The sequence below is a fragment of the Anolis carolinensis genome, unplaced genomic scaffold (assembly GCF_035594765.1).
Source record: "Anolis carolinensis isolate JA03-04 unplaced genomic scaffold, rAnoCar3.1.pri scaffold_7, whole genome shotgun sequence".
In the NCBI taxonomy this organism is placed as follows: Eukaryota; Metazoa; Chordata; class Lepidosauria; order Squamata; family Dactyloidae; genus Anolis; species Anolis carolinensis.
In genome coordinates, this window is record NW_026943818.1 from 14,295,641 (window position 1) to 14,314,234 (window position 18,594).

Sequence of the window (18,594 nt, forward strand, 5' to 3'; positions counted from 1 at the left end):
ATTATGCGAATTATGCGCCTTGTGTCGCGAAAAGTACCCTGCGCTTGCCCCCCGGAGAGACCGAGAGATGTCAAACTGCAGCCCGTGAGAGAAGAATTTCAGCTGTCACAACTAATTTTGATTCCTCAGGATGTGTGTATGTGTGTGTGTGTATATATATATATATATATATAATCACATATATATATAACAGAATCCAAATTTATATATATATATATATATATTCACATGCACACATGCATGTTAATCCTAGACACACACATATACATATATGAGAATCCAAATTATATATATATATATATATATATATATTCACATGCATGCATGCATGATAATTCTAGACACACACATATACATATATGAGAATCCAAATTATATATATATATATAAACACACACATACACATACATATATGCGAATCCTAATTTTATATAGATATATATACACACACATACATATATGAGAATCCAAATTTATTATATATATATATATGTATGTATATATATATTCACATGCACACATATATGAGAATCCTATACACACACATATACCTATATGGGAATCCAAATTTTATATATATATATATATATATACACATACATATACATATATATTAGAGTCCAAATTATATATATATAGACACACGCACACACATATATACATATATGAGAATCCAAATTATATATATACAAACACACACACATACCTATATGAGAATCCAAATTGTATATATATATATATATATATATACACACACACATATGAGAATCCAAATTTTATATATATATATATACACACACACACACACATACATATATGAGAAAACAAATTATATATAGATATACACACAAACATATATGAGAATCCTATATATATATATATATATATATATATATATATATTCACATGCACACATACATGATAATCCTATACACACGCATACACATATATGAGAATCCAAATTATATATATATATACACACACATACATATATGAGAATCCAAACTGTATATAGATATATATACACGCACATGCATATGAGAATCCAAATTATATATATTCACATACACACACACATATGAGAATCAATATATATATATATATATATCTCCACAAACATACATATATGAGAAACCTAATTATATATATACACACACACATATATGAGAATCCAATTTATATATATATACACACACACACATATATACATGTATACATACATATATACATACACACATACATACATGAGAATATCTATATACTAACACACATACATATATGAGAATCCAAATTATAGACATGAACAGACACATATTTCAGTGAATCAAAATTATATATATGAGAATCCTATACATATATACACACATGATCATATATATATACACACACACACACACACATGCCTGAAAATCCTATATATATATATATATATATACACACACACACACACACACACACACACACACACATATTCACACATATACATATATCAGAAATAGATACATCTATATCTATATATATATAGATATATGAATCCAAATTATAGACACACACACACACACACACACACACACATATTTCAGTGAATCAAAGTTACACACACTATATATATATATATATATATATATATATATATATATATATATGAGAGGATCATATATATAAATATATCTCAGAGGATCAAATATATATATATGTACACACACACACACTCATACACATATATATTTCAGAGAATCGAAATTACACACATATGGGATCAAAATAATATATCGGTATATATACATATCCATATTTTGGAGGGTCATATCCATATACTATATTTCAGAGATCCGAGTGTGTTTATATATGTTTCAGTGGTTTTGTTGTTTACTCCATAGTAAAACGAACATTACATTTTTATATAGATATATATATACACACATGCATGCATACTTACAGGAATTAACTCTTTCTTTGCTTTTCCCTTAAAAAAATAAATCAGATTTACATCGAAAAAATTTGTTTCGGGGAGTGTTTAAGGACCGCAATTTCCTCTCTCGTTTTTCCCATTGTAATGTCTTTCTTTACCTCCACAAAAAGAGCGTCAATCAACCTCTCCATCCATCCATCAATGTCTAATTTGGGACTGTCAAGTTGACGGATTCAGGTACACCATTAGGCATTGTCCCGATATCTATATCTGTATCTCTCTCTCTCTCTCTCTCTCTATATATATATATATAAATAAATGTAATGTGTGTTTTTACCATGGAGTAAACAACAAAACCACTGGGCCAAATCACACCAAATTTGGCCACAAAAGACAGAGTCATCCGATCTATGTCTTTCAATAAAAAACCCTAGAAAAATAAAGTCCAAATAACAGTCTTCTATATATAAAAAAAATGTAATGTGCGTTTTTGCCACGGAGTAAACAACAAAACCACTGGACCAAATCACACCAAATTTGGCCACAAAAGACAGAGTCATCCCGTTTATGTTTTTCCATCAAAAAATCCTATAAAATTAGGTCCAAATTACAGAAAATCCCCAAAACCAAAAATTACAGACTACACATGCGCAGAGCGCCTTCGGTAAACTTGGTGACATTAGCCAGGTGGGCGAGGCTTCAACGCATGGCCGAGCACAGCTAGACATATTCCAGACAGGAAACAACCAGAGCCAGCTAACACCTCCCAACAAAGGATTCCCCCTCAAAGTCCATCACATGAAGGAGCCCCGAGTTGTTGTTGTTATTATTATTATCATGGGGTTCTTGGGAACCATCAAAATGAACAAAAATTGGCAGTCAGCATTAAAAAAACTCTACAATATATATTTGCAATTTTTATTTTGTATTTTTTATTTATATGTTATATGCAATTTTATATTTATATTTGTTATGCTTACATATTTTACACACTCTTAACAGTGTATAGGTCTGTTTTTTGCCATTTATATACGTGTGTTTGTGTATATATATATATATGTAACAGCATATGTATATATGTAACAGCATATGTATATATGTATCTATATATTTATATATTAATATAGATAAATATACTAATATACACATATATATTATATATTTGCGTATATATGTTTACTATTTATATTATTACAGATATATATTAATATATATTATATATCTGATATATAAAAGATATATATTAATATATATACATACATACACACATATATATTAATGTATAATATATATTATCTGTAATAATATAAATAGTAAACATATATACGCAAATACATATACAATTTATATTATATATATAAGATATAATATCTTATATATATATATTAATATATATACATACATATATATTAGTGTATAATATATATTATGTATCTAATATATAAAAATATATATAAATATATATATATATAAATATATATTTATGTATAAAATATATATCTAATATAAAAATATATTAATATATATATACATACATATATTAATGTATAATATATATTATATATCTAATATATAAAATATATATTAATATATATACATACATATATATTAATGTATAATATATTATATATTTAATATATAAAAATATATATTAATATATATACGTACACATAGATACATATATAAATTATATTAATAGATATAAAAGATCAGAATATTAAAAACAGTAAATACTTATATATTAACGTATATAATATTTTATATTATATAAAATATATATAATTTATATAATTATATACATTATATATATTTCTATACTTATTTATATATTCATTTATTTATATATTTATATACTCCTAGGGGAGTGGCGGCATATAAATTTAAATAATAATAAATAAATAAAGTGCAAACATTCTCTCTCTCTCTCTCTCTCTGTGACTGTGACGCAATCCAGAGCAGCGAGGAGGCGTGGCCAGCAGCATGCCACGCCCCCTTTCCAACCAGGCCCCGCCCCCTCGCTCCTTCCTCGGGAGGCAGCCACGCGGAGCCGCCTGCGTCCACGTGACGCGCCTTGAGCCGCGGCGGAGTGACGTCACGCGCGCAGGCGCACTGAGAGCCAGGCCTTTCCCGGCCCCTCTTTCGCTGCTCGGCCTTCCGTTTCCCGCCGGAAGCCGGAGGGCGGGACTTCCTTTTCCGGGTGCGGGACCCCTCAGGCGGAGGGCAGCGGCGAAGGCGGCGAGGCGGGCGACGGAGGCGAGGCGCGGAGGCCCGGAGCCGAGAGCGGAGTGAGTGCCGAGCCAGGCCGCGCCGCCGGGCCCGGGAGGCGGGGGCAGGCCCCGAGGAGGAGGAGCCGGAACCGGGCTAGGCCGCAAAGCCCCGGGCTCGCCTAGGCACGCCTCCCGGGAAGGCGCCTCCTAACCCGGGTCGGAATCACGCTGGCCGCAGGCCCTTCTCGGGCCTAGTGGAGGTTGAGGCCTATCCCTTGGAGTCCTATCGACTCCTGAGGGGATTGTGCAGGCCTGGGAGGCATCCACACAGTGGGATTGATGCGGATTAGCACCAAAAGAGAAAAAAGGAATGTTTCTACAGATGAATTGGGAAAGGGATTTGATAACTGAGGAGAACTTGTGTTCATTTGGAGTCATAATAACTCCTGAGGAGATTATGCAAACTTGTGTTCATTTTATTATTAATATTATTATTATTTGGAGTCATAATGACTCCTGAGGAGATTATGCAAACTTGTGTTAATTTTATTATTAATATTATTATTATTTGGAGTCATAATGACTCCTGAGGAGATTATGCGAGCTGTGGGGGCATCTACACAGTGATATTGATGCGGATTAGCACCACTTTGATGGTAAAAAGAGAAAAAAAGGAAGGTTTATACAGAGGAGTTAATAACTGAGGAGAACTTGTGTTCATTTGGAGTCATAATGACACTTGAGGAGATTATATAGACTCTGGGGGCATCTACACAGTGATATTGATGCGGATTAGCACCACTTTGATAGTAAAAAGAGAAAAAAAGGAAGGTTTATACAGAGGAGTTAATAACTGAGGAGAACTTGTGTTCATTTGGAGTCATAATGACACTTGAGGAGATTATATAGACTCTGGGGGCATCCACACAGTGATATTGATGCGGATTAGCACCACTTTGATGGTAAAAAGAGAAAAAAGGAAGGTTTATACAGATAAGTTAATAACTGAGGAGAACTTGTCTTCATTTGGAGTCATAATGACACTTGAGGAGATTATATAGACTGTGGGGGCATCTACACAGTGAGATTGATGCGGATTAGCACCACTTTGATGGTAGAGTCTCACTTATCCAACATAAACGGGCTGGCAGAATGTTGGATAAGCGAATGTTGGATAAGTGAGACTCTACTGTAATAACTGAGGAGAACTTGTGTTCATTTGGAGTCATAATGACCCCTGAGGAGATTATGCAAGCTGTGGGGGCATCTGCACAGTGATATTGATGCGGATTAGCACCACTTTGATGGTAAAAAGAGAAAAAAAGGAAGCTTTATACAGAGGAGTTAATAACTGAGGAAAACTTGTATTCATTTGGAGTCATAATGACTCCTGAGGAGATTATGCAAGCTGTGCGAGCATCTACACAGTGGGATTGATGCGGATTAGCACTACAGTAGAGTCTCACTTATCCAACATTCGCTTATCCAACATTCTGGATTATCCAAGGCATTTTTGTAGTCAGTGTTTTTAACACATCATGATATTTTGGTGCTAAATTCGTAAATACAGTAGTTACAGTATAACATTATTATCCAACATATTTGCTTATTCAATATTATGCCGGCCGGTTTATGTTGGATAAGCGAGACTCTACTGTACTTTGATGGATAAAAAGAGAAAAAGGAAGGTTTCTACATAGGAATTGGGAAAGGGAGTTAATAATTGAGGAAAACTTGTGTTCATTTGGAGTCATAATGACTCCTGAGAAGATTATGTAAACTGTGAGGGCATCCACACAGTGGGATTGATGCGGATTAGCCCTACAGTAGAGTCTCACTCATCCAACATTTGCTTATCCAACATTCTGGATTATCCAAGGCATTTTTGTAGTCGATGTTTTCAACACATCGTGATATTTTGGTGATAAATTAGTAAATACAGTAATTACTACATAACATTACTGCGTATTGAACTACTTTTTCTGTCAAATATGTTTAATAGGCTTTTCCTTAATCCCTCCTTATTATCCAACATATTCGCTTATCCAACGTTGGAAGAAATACATGTGGAATAAGAAGTAAAAGGGACTGTTTCTTCAGATGAATGGGGAAAGGGAATTTGTAACTGAGGAGATGTATGCTCAGTTGGTGTCATATAGATTCCTGAGGAGATTATGCAGGCCGAGGGGGCATCCACACAATGGGACTGATGCGGATTGGCACCACTTTGAAGGAAATACATATGGAATAACAAGTACAGTAGAGTCTCACTTATCCAACGTTCTGGATTATCCAACGCATTTTTGTAGTCAATGTTTTCAATATATTGTGATATTTTGGTGCTAAATTCGTAAATACAGTAATTACTATGTGGCATTACTGCGTATTGAACTACTTTTTCTGTTGTATTTGTTGTATAACATGATGTTTTGGTGCTTAATTTGTAAAATCATAACCTAATTTGATGTTTAATAGGCTTAGAATCATAGAATCTTAGAATAGTAGAGTTGGAAGAGACCTCATGGGCCATCCAGTCCAACCCCCTGTCAAGAAGCAGGAAATCACATTCAAAGCACCCCCGACAGATGGCTTCTTCTTAATCTCTCCTTATTATCCAACATATTCGCTTATCCAACGTTCTGCCAGCCCGTTTATGTTGGATAAGTGAGACTCTACTGTAAAAGGGAATGGTTCTTCAGAGGAGTGAGGAAAGGGCGTTAATAACTAAGGAGAACTTCTGTTCAGTTGGAGTTCTGTGGACTCAGGGGATTGTGCAGGCTGAGAGTGTGTCCGCACTGTGGGATTAATGCGGTATAGCACCACTTTGATATTGATTCTCAACTTGTGGGTCCTCGGGTGTTTTGGCCTACAACTCCCAGGTATCCCAGCCAGTTTACCAGCTGTTAGGATTTCTTTCTGGAAGTTGAAAGCCAAAACACCTGGAGACCCCACAGATTGAGAATCACTGGCATAGAGGTAAAAAGGAAGGTTCCTTCAGAGGAATGGCGAAATAACTGTTCAATTGGAGTCATATGGACTCCTGAGGGGATTATGCAGGCCGAGGGTGGGCGGTGGCATCCACACAATTGAATTAATGTTGGTTGGCACAACTTCGAAGGAGATACAAATGGAATAAGAAGTTAAAGGGAATGTTTCTTCAGAGGTAACTCAGTTGGAGCAAGTCTCTCTCAAATGGAAAGTAGTGACTCCTGAGGAGATTTTGGGGCAGTGGTTCTCAGCCTTTGGGCCTCAGGTGTTTTGGACTTCAACTCCCAGAAATCCCAGCCAGTTTACCAGCAGTTAGGACAATGATGGGCAACCTTTTGCACTTGGTGTGTCAAAATTCACCAAAAAACCTAGCATGACTTGGGTGGTGTGTCACTTTGAGAAAAAAAACCCCATAATTTCACAATATACAGTAGAGTCCCACTTATCCAACACTCGCTTATCCAACGTTCTGGATTATCCAACGCATTTTTGTAGTCAATGTTTTCAATACATCGTGATATTTTGGTGCTAAATTCGTAAATACAGTAATTACAACATAACATTACTGCGTATTGAACTGCTTTTTCTGTCAAATTTGTTGTATATCATGATGTTTTGGTGCTTAATTGTAAAATCATAACTTAATTTGTTTAATAGGCTTTTCCTTAATCCCTCGTTATTATCCAAGATATTTGCTTATCCAAGCTTCTGCCGGCCCGTTTATGTTGGATAAGTGAGACTCTACTGTAGTACATTTATTATTTTTCTTTATTATTATTATTATTATTACGTTTATTATTTCACTCTGATATTATTATTACATATATTATTGTACTCTATTATTTATTATTATTAAAAGGATGCATAAGGACATTTACATTGAAGAAGATGGGAATAATGATTTAATCAGAGCTGGACAGTCTTAAATTAGAGTTTTATGTAAATATTCAAAAACATTTAACCTACCGATGCCTCAATTAATGTAGTTTTATTGGTATCTGTTTTTATTTCTGAAATTTACCATTCTCGGCTTATACCAGAGTCAACGTTTTCCCCGTTCTCTTGTGGTAAAATTAGGGCCTCGGTTTATATTCTGGTCGGCTTATACTAGAGTATATACGATACTTATCCTATTTTCTTCCTCATATCTTGCTTAGTTTTTCAAAGGGCTCGTTCTGTTGCAGAAATCTCCGTGGCTCCTTAAGGACTCGGTAGGGATTTTTTAAAGCAACCTGGTGCCCTCCAGATGTCTATGAGTAATCCTAATTGGCCATACTGGTTGGGCCTGTTGGGAGTTGTAGTTCAAACCCAGCGGCTGGAGGGCACCCGGTTGTCTCTTCTTGTCTTAGAATGGACGGTTTTATAGGCTGGAATATACTGTATCAGCGGCTTGGAGTGTTAATTAAAAGTATTGCTTTGGGTAGAGTGCATTGTGGTCTGAAAAAACCTGTTCAAGGTGCTTGGTGTCTCAGCCGTCTGTTGTGGTTTCACAACTTGGGAAGATTAAAAAGCAGCATACAAATGGCTAGAGTTTCTTTCTTGGAAAGTCTGTAATCTTGGTTTCTCAAGAAAGGAAAGGAGAAAAGAGAGGAAGGAAAGAAGGAAGGAGTGGAAGAAAGGTGAGATAAACATGAATATTAATGATCATAATTAAAATGCAGCTTGGGGAGGCTCATGATAGAGCCAGGACTTGCATTTTCCCAGAAAATGACTTCTTTGAACTGCTGGCGTTTTAAAGATTGGGTTGCTGTGAGTTTTCTGGGCAGTATGGCCATGTTCCAGGAGCATTCTCTCCTGACGTTTCGCCCATCTCTATGGCAGGCATCCTCTGAGGTTATTATATTATATTATATCATTGTGTTGTCGAAGGCTTTCATGGCTTTCCATGCAGTGTTTTGTTGTGCCAGCTGTCAGCTCTAGTTTGTAGTGCGGTTTTCTTGTACTGGTTTTTTGTCTGCTGTGCTTTGAAGAGTTTCTGATTTTTGACTTCAATCAAAGCAGGTTCTTCACTTTGCTTTACATTATTATTATTATTATTATATTATATTATTGTGTTGTTGAAAGCTTTCATGGCCGGAATCACAAGGCTGTTGTGTGTTTTCTGGGCAGTATGGCCATGTTCCAGAAGCATTCTCTCCTGACGTTTCGCCCACATCTATGGCAGGCATCCTCAGAGGTTGTGAGGTCTGTTGGAAACTAAGCAAGTGGAGTTTATACATCTATGGAACGTTCAGTGTGGGAGAAAGAACTCTTGTCTGCCTGTGACAAGTGTGAATGTTTCAACTAGCCAGCTTGATTAGCATTGAATAGCCTGGCAGCTTCAAAGCCTGACTGTTTCCTGCTTGGGGGAATCTTTTGTTGGGAGGTATTAACTGGACCTGATTGTTGGCCTAGTTCTAACAGACTTCACAACCTCTGAGGATGCTTGCCATAGGCGTGGGTGAAATGTCAGGAGAGAATGCTTCTGGAACATGGCCATACAGCCCGGAAAACTCACAGCAACCCAGTGATGCCGACCATGAAAGCCTTTGACAACACATTTTAAGGATTATTTTCCCTGAAGAAGGAGAAGTGAACTCGACATGTCTTTCAAAAAAGGACTTTATTTAGGCAAGAGGAAGACATGCAAGGAAATATAGGCGAGATACCACCCTAATAATAATAATACATCTACACAGTACTAAACACTTGGGAAGTGTTCGACTTGTGATTTTGTGATACGAAAGCCAGCATATCTATCTTGTTCGCTGTGTCATACAATGTCGTTGTGTCAATAATAATAATAATGTGGGTTTTTTCTCACCATTATTATTATTTTAGTTATTCATTATTTATTAGCAACATTCATATCCCACCCTTCTCAACCCAGTAAGCCATCCTTTTGTGCATTTTATATTTGTTTGTGTATGTAGGTACAGTAGAGTCTCACTTATCTAAGCTAAATGCGCTGGCAGAACCTTGGATAAGCGAATATCTTGGATAATAAGGAGGGATTAAGGAAAATCCTATTAAACATCAAATTAGGTTAAGATTTTACAAATTAAGCACCAAAACATCATGTTATACAACAAATTTGACAGAAAAAGTAGTTCAATACGCGGTAATGCTATGTGGTAATTACTGTATTTACAAATTTAGCACCAAAATATCACGATATATTGAAAACATTGACTACAAAAATGCATTGGATAATCCAGAACCTTGGATAAGCGAGTCTTGGATAAGTGAGACACTACTGTATTATTATTAACAGTTTGAGCAACAAGACACACTGCTCAAATCAAAAAATGAAGATTAGAAGTTAACATTTCTTAATGACTCTCTAACAGCAATAACATGTATTAAGAAGACTTCAAGAATTCTCATATTCCTATATTTATAATTTACAGTGCCTTCCATTCCACTCAGGATAATGTAAACCTATAATATTCAACACTCGTCTTTGCTATTGGGTGGTTGAGTCTTCCTATTCTAATGAAAATGATTTCCAAGCACTAATTGCTTTTGAATGTTTATCTATATGCAACATACTATGCTAATTTTATATATATACACACACATACACAAAATATAATATACAATGATTTATAAATATATAAAATATTGTATATACATATAGAGTCTCACTTATCCAACGTTCTGGATTATCCAACGCATTTTTGTAGTCAGTGTTTTCAATATATCATGATATTTTGGTGCTAAATTCGTAAATACAGTAATTACAACATAACATTACTGCGTATTGAACTACTTTTTCTGTCAAATTTGTTGTATAACATGATGTTTTGGTGTTTAATTTGTAAAATCATAACCTATTTGATGTTTAATAGGCTTTTCCTTAATGTCTCCTTGTTATCCAAGATATTCGCTTATCCAAGGTTCTGCCGGCCTGTTTACGTTGGATAAGCGGGACTCTACTGTATATTTAAATCTTATATTATCTGCTTAGAAGTGGATTATATGAGGCCCCTTCTTCACGGCTGTATAAAATGCACACTGAAGTGGATCATATGGCAGTGTGGAGTCAAGATAATCCAGTGCCAAGCAGATAATATAAGATTATAAATGGGTTTTATAGCTGTGTGGAAGGGCTTTGAGTCTACACTGAGTCTACAATCCAGTGCAAATTACATAATCTGTGGAAGAGGCCTAAGTGAGGCCTAACTGTGCCTGTCCCCTGGGCTGAGTAGGTTGCTACGAGACCAAGTGGGCGGAACTTAGCCTTGTAACGGGCAGCAATTGGATAAAAACAATTATTCCTCTCTTTCTAATTAGGACTTCATTTTTCTTTTCTTTTTGTTGTATCAACCTAGAGGTGTGGATGATGGGTGGGTTGTGTTGTCAAATTTCGAGGTTGGGGGGCCTGTAGTTTTGTTGTTTTGTCCGGTGCCCTGATGCCATCACTCTTTTATATATATAGAAGATTGTATATTATATTGTGTGTATGTGTGTGTATATATATAAAATTAGCATAATATGTTGCATATTGATAAAGGGATATATATATATATATATATATATATATATATATATATAGAGAGAGAGAGAGAGAGAGAGAGAGAGAGAGAGAGAGAGAGAGAGAGTGTTGCTGTGGCTAGGACTTTATTATTCTTTTCTTTTTGTTGTATGAACGTAGAGGCATGGATGAGAGGTTGTGCTGTCAATTTTTGAGGTTGTGGGGTGTTTAGTTTAGTTGTTTTGTCTGGTGCCGTGATACCATTACCTTTTATATATATACTAGCTATGCCCGGCCACGCGTTGCTGTGGCGTTATCTGGTGGTGTTGAAGTAGTGGTGGTATTGAATGTCTGTTGTATGGTTGTCTTTATGTTTAGTATGCATTTGGTTGTTTGTGTACTGTGAAAGTGGTGAGGGTAGAAGGGAATCTGTGTCTCTGTGTAGTATTGTATAGTATTTATATGTTGTCCATGTGTTGGGAATGCTTGGATTGTGTCCTGCTGTATAGTAGAAAGGGTTGGGCTGGATGGCCCTTAGAGGTCTCTCCAAACTCTTGTGCCTGTCCCCTGGGCTGAGTGCGTTGCTAGGAGACCAAGTGGGCGGAGCTTAGCACTCTAACTGGCAGCAATTGGATAAAAACAATTATTCCTCTCCCTGTAATTAGGACTTTATTTTTCTTTTCTTTTTGTTGTATCAACCTAGAGGTGTGGATGATGGGTTGTGTTGTCAAATTTTGAGGTTGGGGGGCCTGTAGTTTTGTTGTTTTGTCCGCTGCCCTGATGCCGTCACTCTTTTATATATATATATAGATAGATAGATGTCTGTGTGTGATACAATATTTTAGTGTGAATCGTGACTGCATGTTCCATCATACTTTGCCGCATTTGCAAAACTACTGTAACATTCTCTTATCTTGTCCTCTCATGCACAACACAAGATCCGTGCGAGAGAATATCCTTGGCCTCAGCGTTCACCCAAAAGAGTCGAGGAGGCACACATTGCAATACTTCCCTCGCCGTCTCCTCTCTCTGTAAGGAAGATGTGCTAGCAAATCTCCCTCTCCAGAAACATCGTGTGCATTTAGCAGCCCTTTGGCCTCATTTCCAGGAAACACCCCCCTTGGATGTTTTAACTCTTGTGTTTGCCAACATGTCTTGTTTGGCTTGGATCATTTTCCGGGAGTCCGTTCCTGTGTGTTTTCGGTATTAGCAGATGGTCAGGGTTCAGTGGCTGTTGCTGTGTGAATGGCATTTGTGGCCTTTCCAGAGCACTAGGAAGGCTTTCCGGGCCTCACAGTGTGTCTCAGCTCAAAACCAGATTTTAAAAATGAGGGTGAAAATCAAATTCAAACTCTAATAATGGTGGCATTTAGCTGGTAGAGAACCAGCCATTTGGGCAAACCTGAAGGCGTTGCAGTCATGTACTTTCAGGTGTTCAGGTTCACATGTATTATCTCTATGTGCCCAAGCTTTTGATAAGGGCTGGGCTGTGGCGCAGCTGGCTAGTAACCAGCTGCAATAAATCACTACTGACCGAGAGGTCATGAGTTCGAAGCCCGGGTCAGGTTAAGCCCCCGACCATTAAATAGCCCGGCTTGCTGTTGACCTATGCAGCTCCGAAAGACAGTTGCATCTGTCAAGTAGGGAAATTTAGGTACGCTTTATGCGGGAGGCTAATTTAACTAATTTACAACATCATAAAACTGCCAGCAAAACACGAGGAAAGGAATGAGGAAGTACAGCCACTAGTGGACAGTGAAGCAGCAGCTCCCCCTGTAGCCGGAATCGTGAAGCTGGAAAAAAATGTTAAATGCCTCTGTGTCTGTCTATATATGTTGTTTGTCTGTTGGCATTGAATGTTTGCCATATATGTGTTCATTGTAATCCTCCCTGAGTCCCCTTCGGGGTGAGAAGCGGAATATAAATACTGTAAATAAATAAATGACAAAGTTGACATGGCCTGATTTAAGGATGAAGCATGAGGATCTCGGACGAATGGAATTAATTATATATACGTTTTTAAGGTTTTTATAATGTGTTTTAACGATGTTATTAATGGATCTGTTTATATTGTTTTGTTTTTATGATTGCATTTTGGGCATTACATTTCGCCAATTTTTGTAAGCCGCCCTGAGTCCCCTCGGATGAGAAGGGCGGGGTATAAATATTGTAAATAAATAAATAAATATAGCAGCCCTTCAGGTATGGCAGGTATTACTGTTATTATAATACTAGCTGTGCCCGGCTACGCATTGCTGTGGCCAAGTATGAGGCCCTTTCTTCACAGCTGGATAAAATGCGCGCTGAAGTGGATTATATGGCAGTGTGGAGTCAAGATAATCCAGTTCAAAGCAGATAATGTAAGATTATAAATGGGTTATATAGCTGTGTGGAAGGGCCTTGAGTCTACACTGCCATATAATCCAGTGAAAATCAGATAATCTGTATTTTATAGGCAGTGTGGAAGAGGCCTAAGTGAGGCCTAACTCTGCCTGTCCCCTGGGCGGAGCTTAGCCTTCTAACTGGCAGCAGTTGGATAAAAACAATTATTTCTCCCCCTCTAATTAGGACTTTATTTTTCTTTTCTTTTTGTTGTATGAACGTAGAGGCATGGATGAAGGGTTGTGCTGCCAAGTTTAGTGTTTCTGGGATGTGTAGTTTTGTCCTAGGCCGAAATTTCATTACCCTTTTATATATATAGATTTTATCTTGCTTGTGGTATATTCCTCTTGTGAAAGGTTTGGATTTGAGATCAGTAAGCTGACATAGATAAATAGATATTTGGATAGATAGGTAGGTAGGATAGATATTGAAACCAGGTCACTCTGACCTTTTTAGTCTGTTGTTTGTGCTTTGAAATACTTCATTAGGCCTCAAATAGTTTCATTCCCTGCTTTTCAGAAACCTAGCCTTTTCTGTTCTAGGATTACAAACTTTACCTATATTTCAACTGTTCGTCTTGGTAATAATACCAGTGTGTATAAAAGTCAGTAAATATATTTATTTATTATTTCTTTCTTTACTACATTTATACCCTGCCCTCTCTCACCCTGAAGGGGACTCAGAGCGGTTTACAAGTTATATGTATATAATAATAATAATAATAATAATAATAATAATAATAATAATAATACAGTAGAGTCTCGCTTATCCAACGTAATGTTGGATAATAAGGAGAGATTAAGAAAATGCCTATTAAACATCAAATTAGGTTATGATTTTACAAATTAAGCACCAAAACATCATGTTATACAACAAATTCGACAGAAAAAGTAGTTCATTACACATTAATGCTATGTAGTAATTACTGTATTTACGAATTTAGCACCAAAATATCACGATATATTGAAAACATTGACTACAAAAATGCGTTGGATAATCCAGAACGTTGGATAAGTGAGACTCTACTGTACATGTATTATTTTACTCTGTTATTATTAAAAGCATACGTGAGCACATTTACATTGAAGAAGATGAGAATAATGATTTGATCAGAGTTGGACAGTCTTATCTTACATTTGAGCTTTATGTAATTATTCAAAAACATTTAACCTACTGATGCCTTAATTAATGTAATTTTATTGGTATCTCAGCTTATACTGGAGTCAATGTTTTCCCAGTTTGTTTTTTGTGGCAAAATTAGGTGCCTCGGCTTATATTTGGGTCGGCTTATACTCGAGTATATACGGTATATAGATTGTATTATTAATGGTATTATATCACATTACATTATAATATTACTATCAATATAATATGTATATACATATTCCATACCTCACAACCTCTGAGGATGCCTGCCATAGATGTGGGCGAAACGCCAGGAGAGAATACTTCTGGAACATGGCCACACAGCCCGAAAGACATACAACAACCCAATATATTATATTATTACCATAGCACAATATTATTATTTTATAGGGTACCAGCTGTGGCCGGCCACGCGTTGCTGTGGCGAAGTATGGTGGTATGGGAAATAAAGTATTGAGGAATTGGTGGTAGTTAAGGTAAAGGTGTGGAGTCCAGATAATCCAGTTAAAGCAGATAATATAAGATTATAAATGGGTTATATAGCTGTGTGGAAGGGCCTTGAGTCTACACTGCCATCTAATCTAGTGCAGATTAGATAATCTGTGGAAGAGGCCTGAGGCCTAAGTCTGCCTGTCCCCTGGGTGAGTGGGTTGCTAGGAGACCAAATGGGCAGAGCTTAGCCTTCTAACTGACAGCAATTGGATAAAAACAATTATTCCTCTCCCTCTAATTAGGAGTCTATTTTTCTTTTCTTTTTGTTGTATCAACGTAGAGGCGTGGATGATGGGTTGTGTTGTCAATTATCGAGGTTGTGGGGTGTTTAGTTTTGTTGATTTGGCGGTCGCCAGGATTCCATCACCCTTTTATATATATACATAGACTATGTTGTTGCTGGGGGGAGGGTCACCCAACTGATGGCAAGTCTTGATGGTGTAAATTAATTTGGTGGTAAGAACAGCAAAATTTGACGGTAAATAAACTGCTATGAATGTTATTCATATCAGGGGAATGTTAATGCTTGTCCTTCTCTTTTTCTCCAGCAAATGGCTGCTAAAATAGGAGAGATCCCTCACTTGAATAATTCTGCACCACTTGTGGACCCCTCAGTCTACAGTTACGGAGTAAAACGGCCTCTGGATGACGGAAGTAAGTGCTCCCACTTTCCCCTTAGTTATTGTTTTGGAAATAGAGGCGAAGGAGGTATTTTTACCAAAGAACAACTTGCCAAAGGTCCAGATAGACTCGATTTTTTTCAGGAGACTTATCATCACCTAGGACAATGATGGGCAACCTTTTGCGCTTGGTGTGTCAAAATTCACCAAAAAACCTAGCATGACTTGGGTGGTGTGTCACTTTGAGGAAAAAAAAAAACACCATAATTTCACAATATGTATAGTTTAAATAACAAAAATATATAATTAATAATAATAATAATAATAATAATAGCTTTATTTTTATACCCCGCCTCTATCTCCCCAAAGGGGACTCAGGGCGGGTTACATGGGGCCAAGCCCGAATAAAAACAATAGCAATATAAAACACAACAATAGACAAAAAACATGCACAATTATAAAAATTTAAACATTAGCCAGTAAAAACAAATGACAAGAGCTAATAAAAACATGGATTAAAATGGAGAGGTTATGAAAGTAGACTGGGTAAGGTGCACCATATAAATATTGTAAACACGAGGTGACTGATAAAGTGCTGCAAATTCTTAGAAGTTATAATTGTAATATATAACTGTATTCAATAAATCAAAAACTATTTAATACCATTTTTTCCATGTACAACAATCTATGGTGCCTCTTGCAGTTTCCATTCTGATTTCTCTCTATTCTAGCTTCAATGTAGTCATGAATAATGAATATAATAATAATATAATAGTAATAATATGATAATATACTATACTATATATATATATATATATATATATATATATATATATATATAAAAATGTAATGTGCATAATTCCCATGGAGTAAACAACAAAACCACTGGACCAAATCATACCAAATTTGGCCACAAAAGACATAGTCATCCAATCAATCTGCATACGGCAGCATGTCAGCAATGAATAATATAATAATAATAGTAATAATATGATAATATACTACAATAATAATAGAATAATAATAGAAATTATATATATATGCACATTACATTATATATGCATTATATATATATATATGCACATACATTTACATATTATGCACATAATGTGCATAATTCCCATGGAGTAAACAACAAAACCACTGGACCAAATCACACCAAATTTGGCCACAAAAGACATAGTCAGCCAATCAATCTGCATGTGGCAGCATGTCAGCAATGAATAATATAATAATAATAGTAATAATATGATAATATACTACAATAATAATAGAATCATAATAGAAATTATATATATATGCACATTACATTATATATATTATATATAATATATATGCTGCAGCGTGTCAGCAAAAATGGCTAGGCGTGTCAGTGCTGACACGCGTGTCATAGGTTGGCCATCACTGACCTAGGATGATGATATTTGGGCATTGTGACCTACCATGTATTCTCAATTCTGGGTTGTAACTGTGTATGCGTACAGCAGAGTCTCGTTTATCCAACATCAACGGGCTGGCAGAACGTTGGATAAGCAAAAATGTTGGATAATAAGGAGGGATTAAGGAAAAGCCTATTAAACATCAAATTTCGTTATGATTTTTACAAACTAAGCACCAAAACAACAAACTGATAGAAAAAGCAGTTCAGTACATGGTAACATTCTGTACTGTATTTACAAATTTAGCACGAAAACATTGCAATGTATTGAAAACATTGAGTACTAAGAGGCAGACTGTGTTGGATAATACAGAACATTGGATAATACAGAATATTGGATAAGCGAGACTCTACTGTAATTGGTTCTTACCGTTGCGAGTTGCCTATCACATTTCAGCGATACTCTTCTTTTCTGACTTTTCTTCTGTGAAATTCAGTCTTAAAAAAGGCTGAAAAATTCGGAGTATATACGGTACCTGTAAAAATGGAGTTAAGAGTCATACCTTCTTGATGCTCTGAGTCCAGGGAATGGCCGGCCTTTCTAGGAAGTGGCCTTGTGAGAGATGCAGTCCTCGCCTGGTCAGTCCAGGGCTGGCTTTCACCCAGACAGGCCTGGAATCTGCTGACTGGGCAGATTGTCTCTTTGGGAGCCAGAAGTGTCTTCGTAGATCAACACTGCCTGAAAATTGCGTTAAGCTTGTTGTCTCTGAGAGGTGGCCTGTATGGCCATTTACCAGAAGTATTATCTCCTGATGTTTTTCCCACATCTTTGTCAGGCATCCTCAGAGGTTGTGAGGTATATACCTCTGAGGATGTCTGCCATAGATGTGGGAGACATCTATGGCAAGGAACTTTCCATGCAATGTTTTGTTGTGCCAGCTGTTAGCTCTAGTTTGTAGTGCGGTTTTCTTGTGCTGGTTTTTTGTCCGCTGTGCTTTGAGGAGTTTCTGATT

At 36.4% G+C, this 18,594-nt stretch overlaps 1 protein-coding gene across 2 annotated transcripts in view; it reads left to right on the forward strand.

Moving 5' to 3' along the window:
• The first annotated feature begins 4,038 nt into the window (after positions 1–4,038).
• fubp3 (far upstream element binding protein 3) overlaps positions 4,039–18,594 on the forward strand; it is a 59,543-nt gene continuing 44,987 nt past the window's right edge. For both annotated transcript variants that reach the window (XM_062959043.1, XM_062959044.1), the window contains exons 1-2: positions 4,039–4,197; positions 16,132–16,237. In XM_062959043.1, the coding sequence (XP_062815113.1) occupies positions 16,135–16,237 (103 nt within the window). In that variant the 5' untranslated portion in view covers positions 4,039–4,197; positions 16,132–16,134. The remainder of the gene's footprint in view (positions 4,198–16,131; positions 16,238–18,594) is intronic.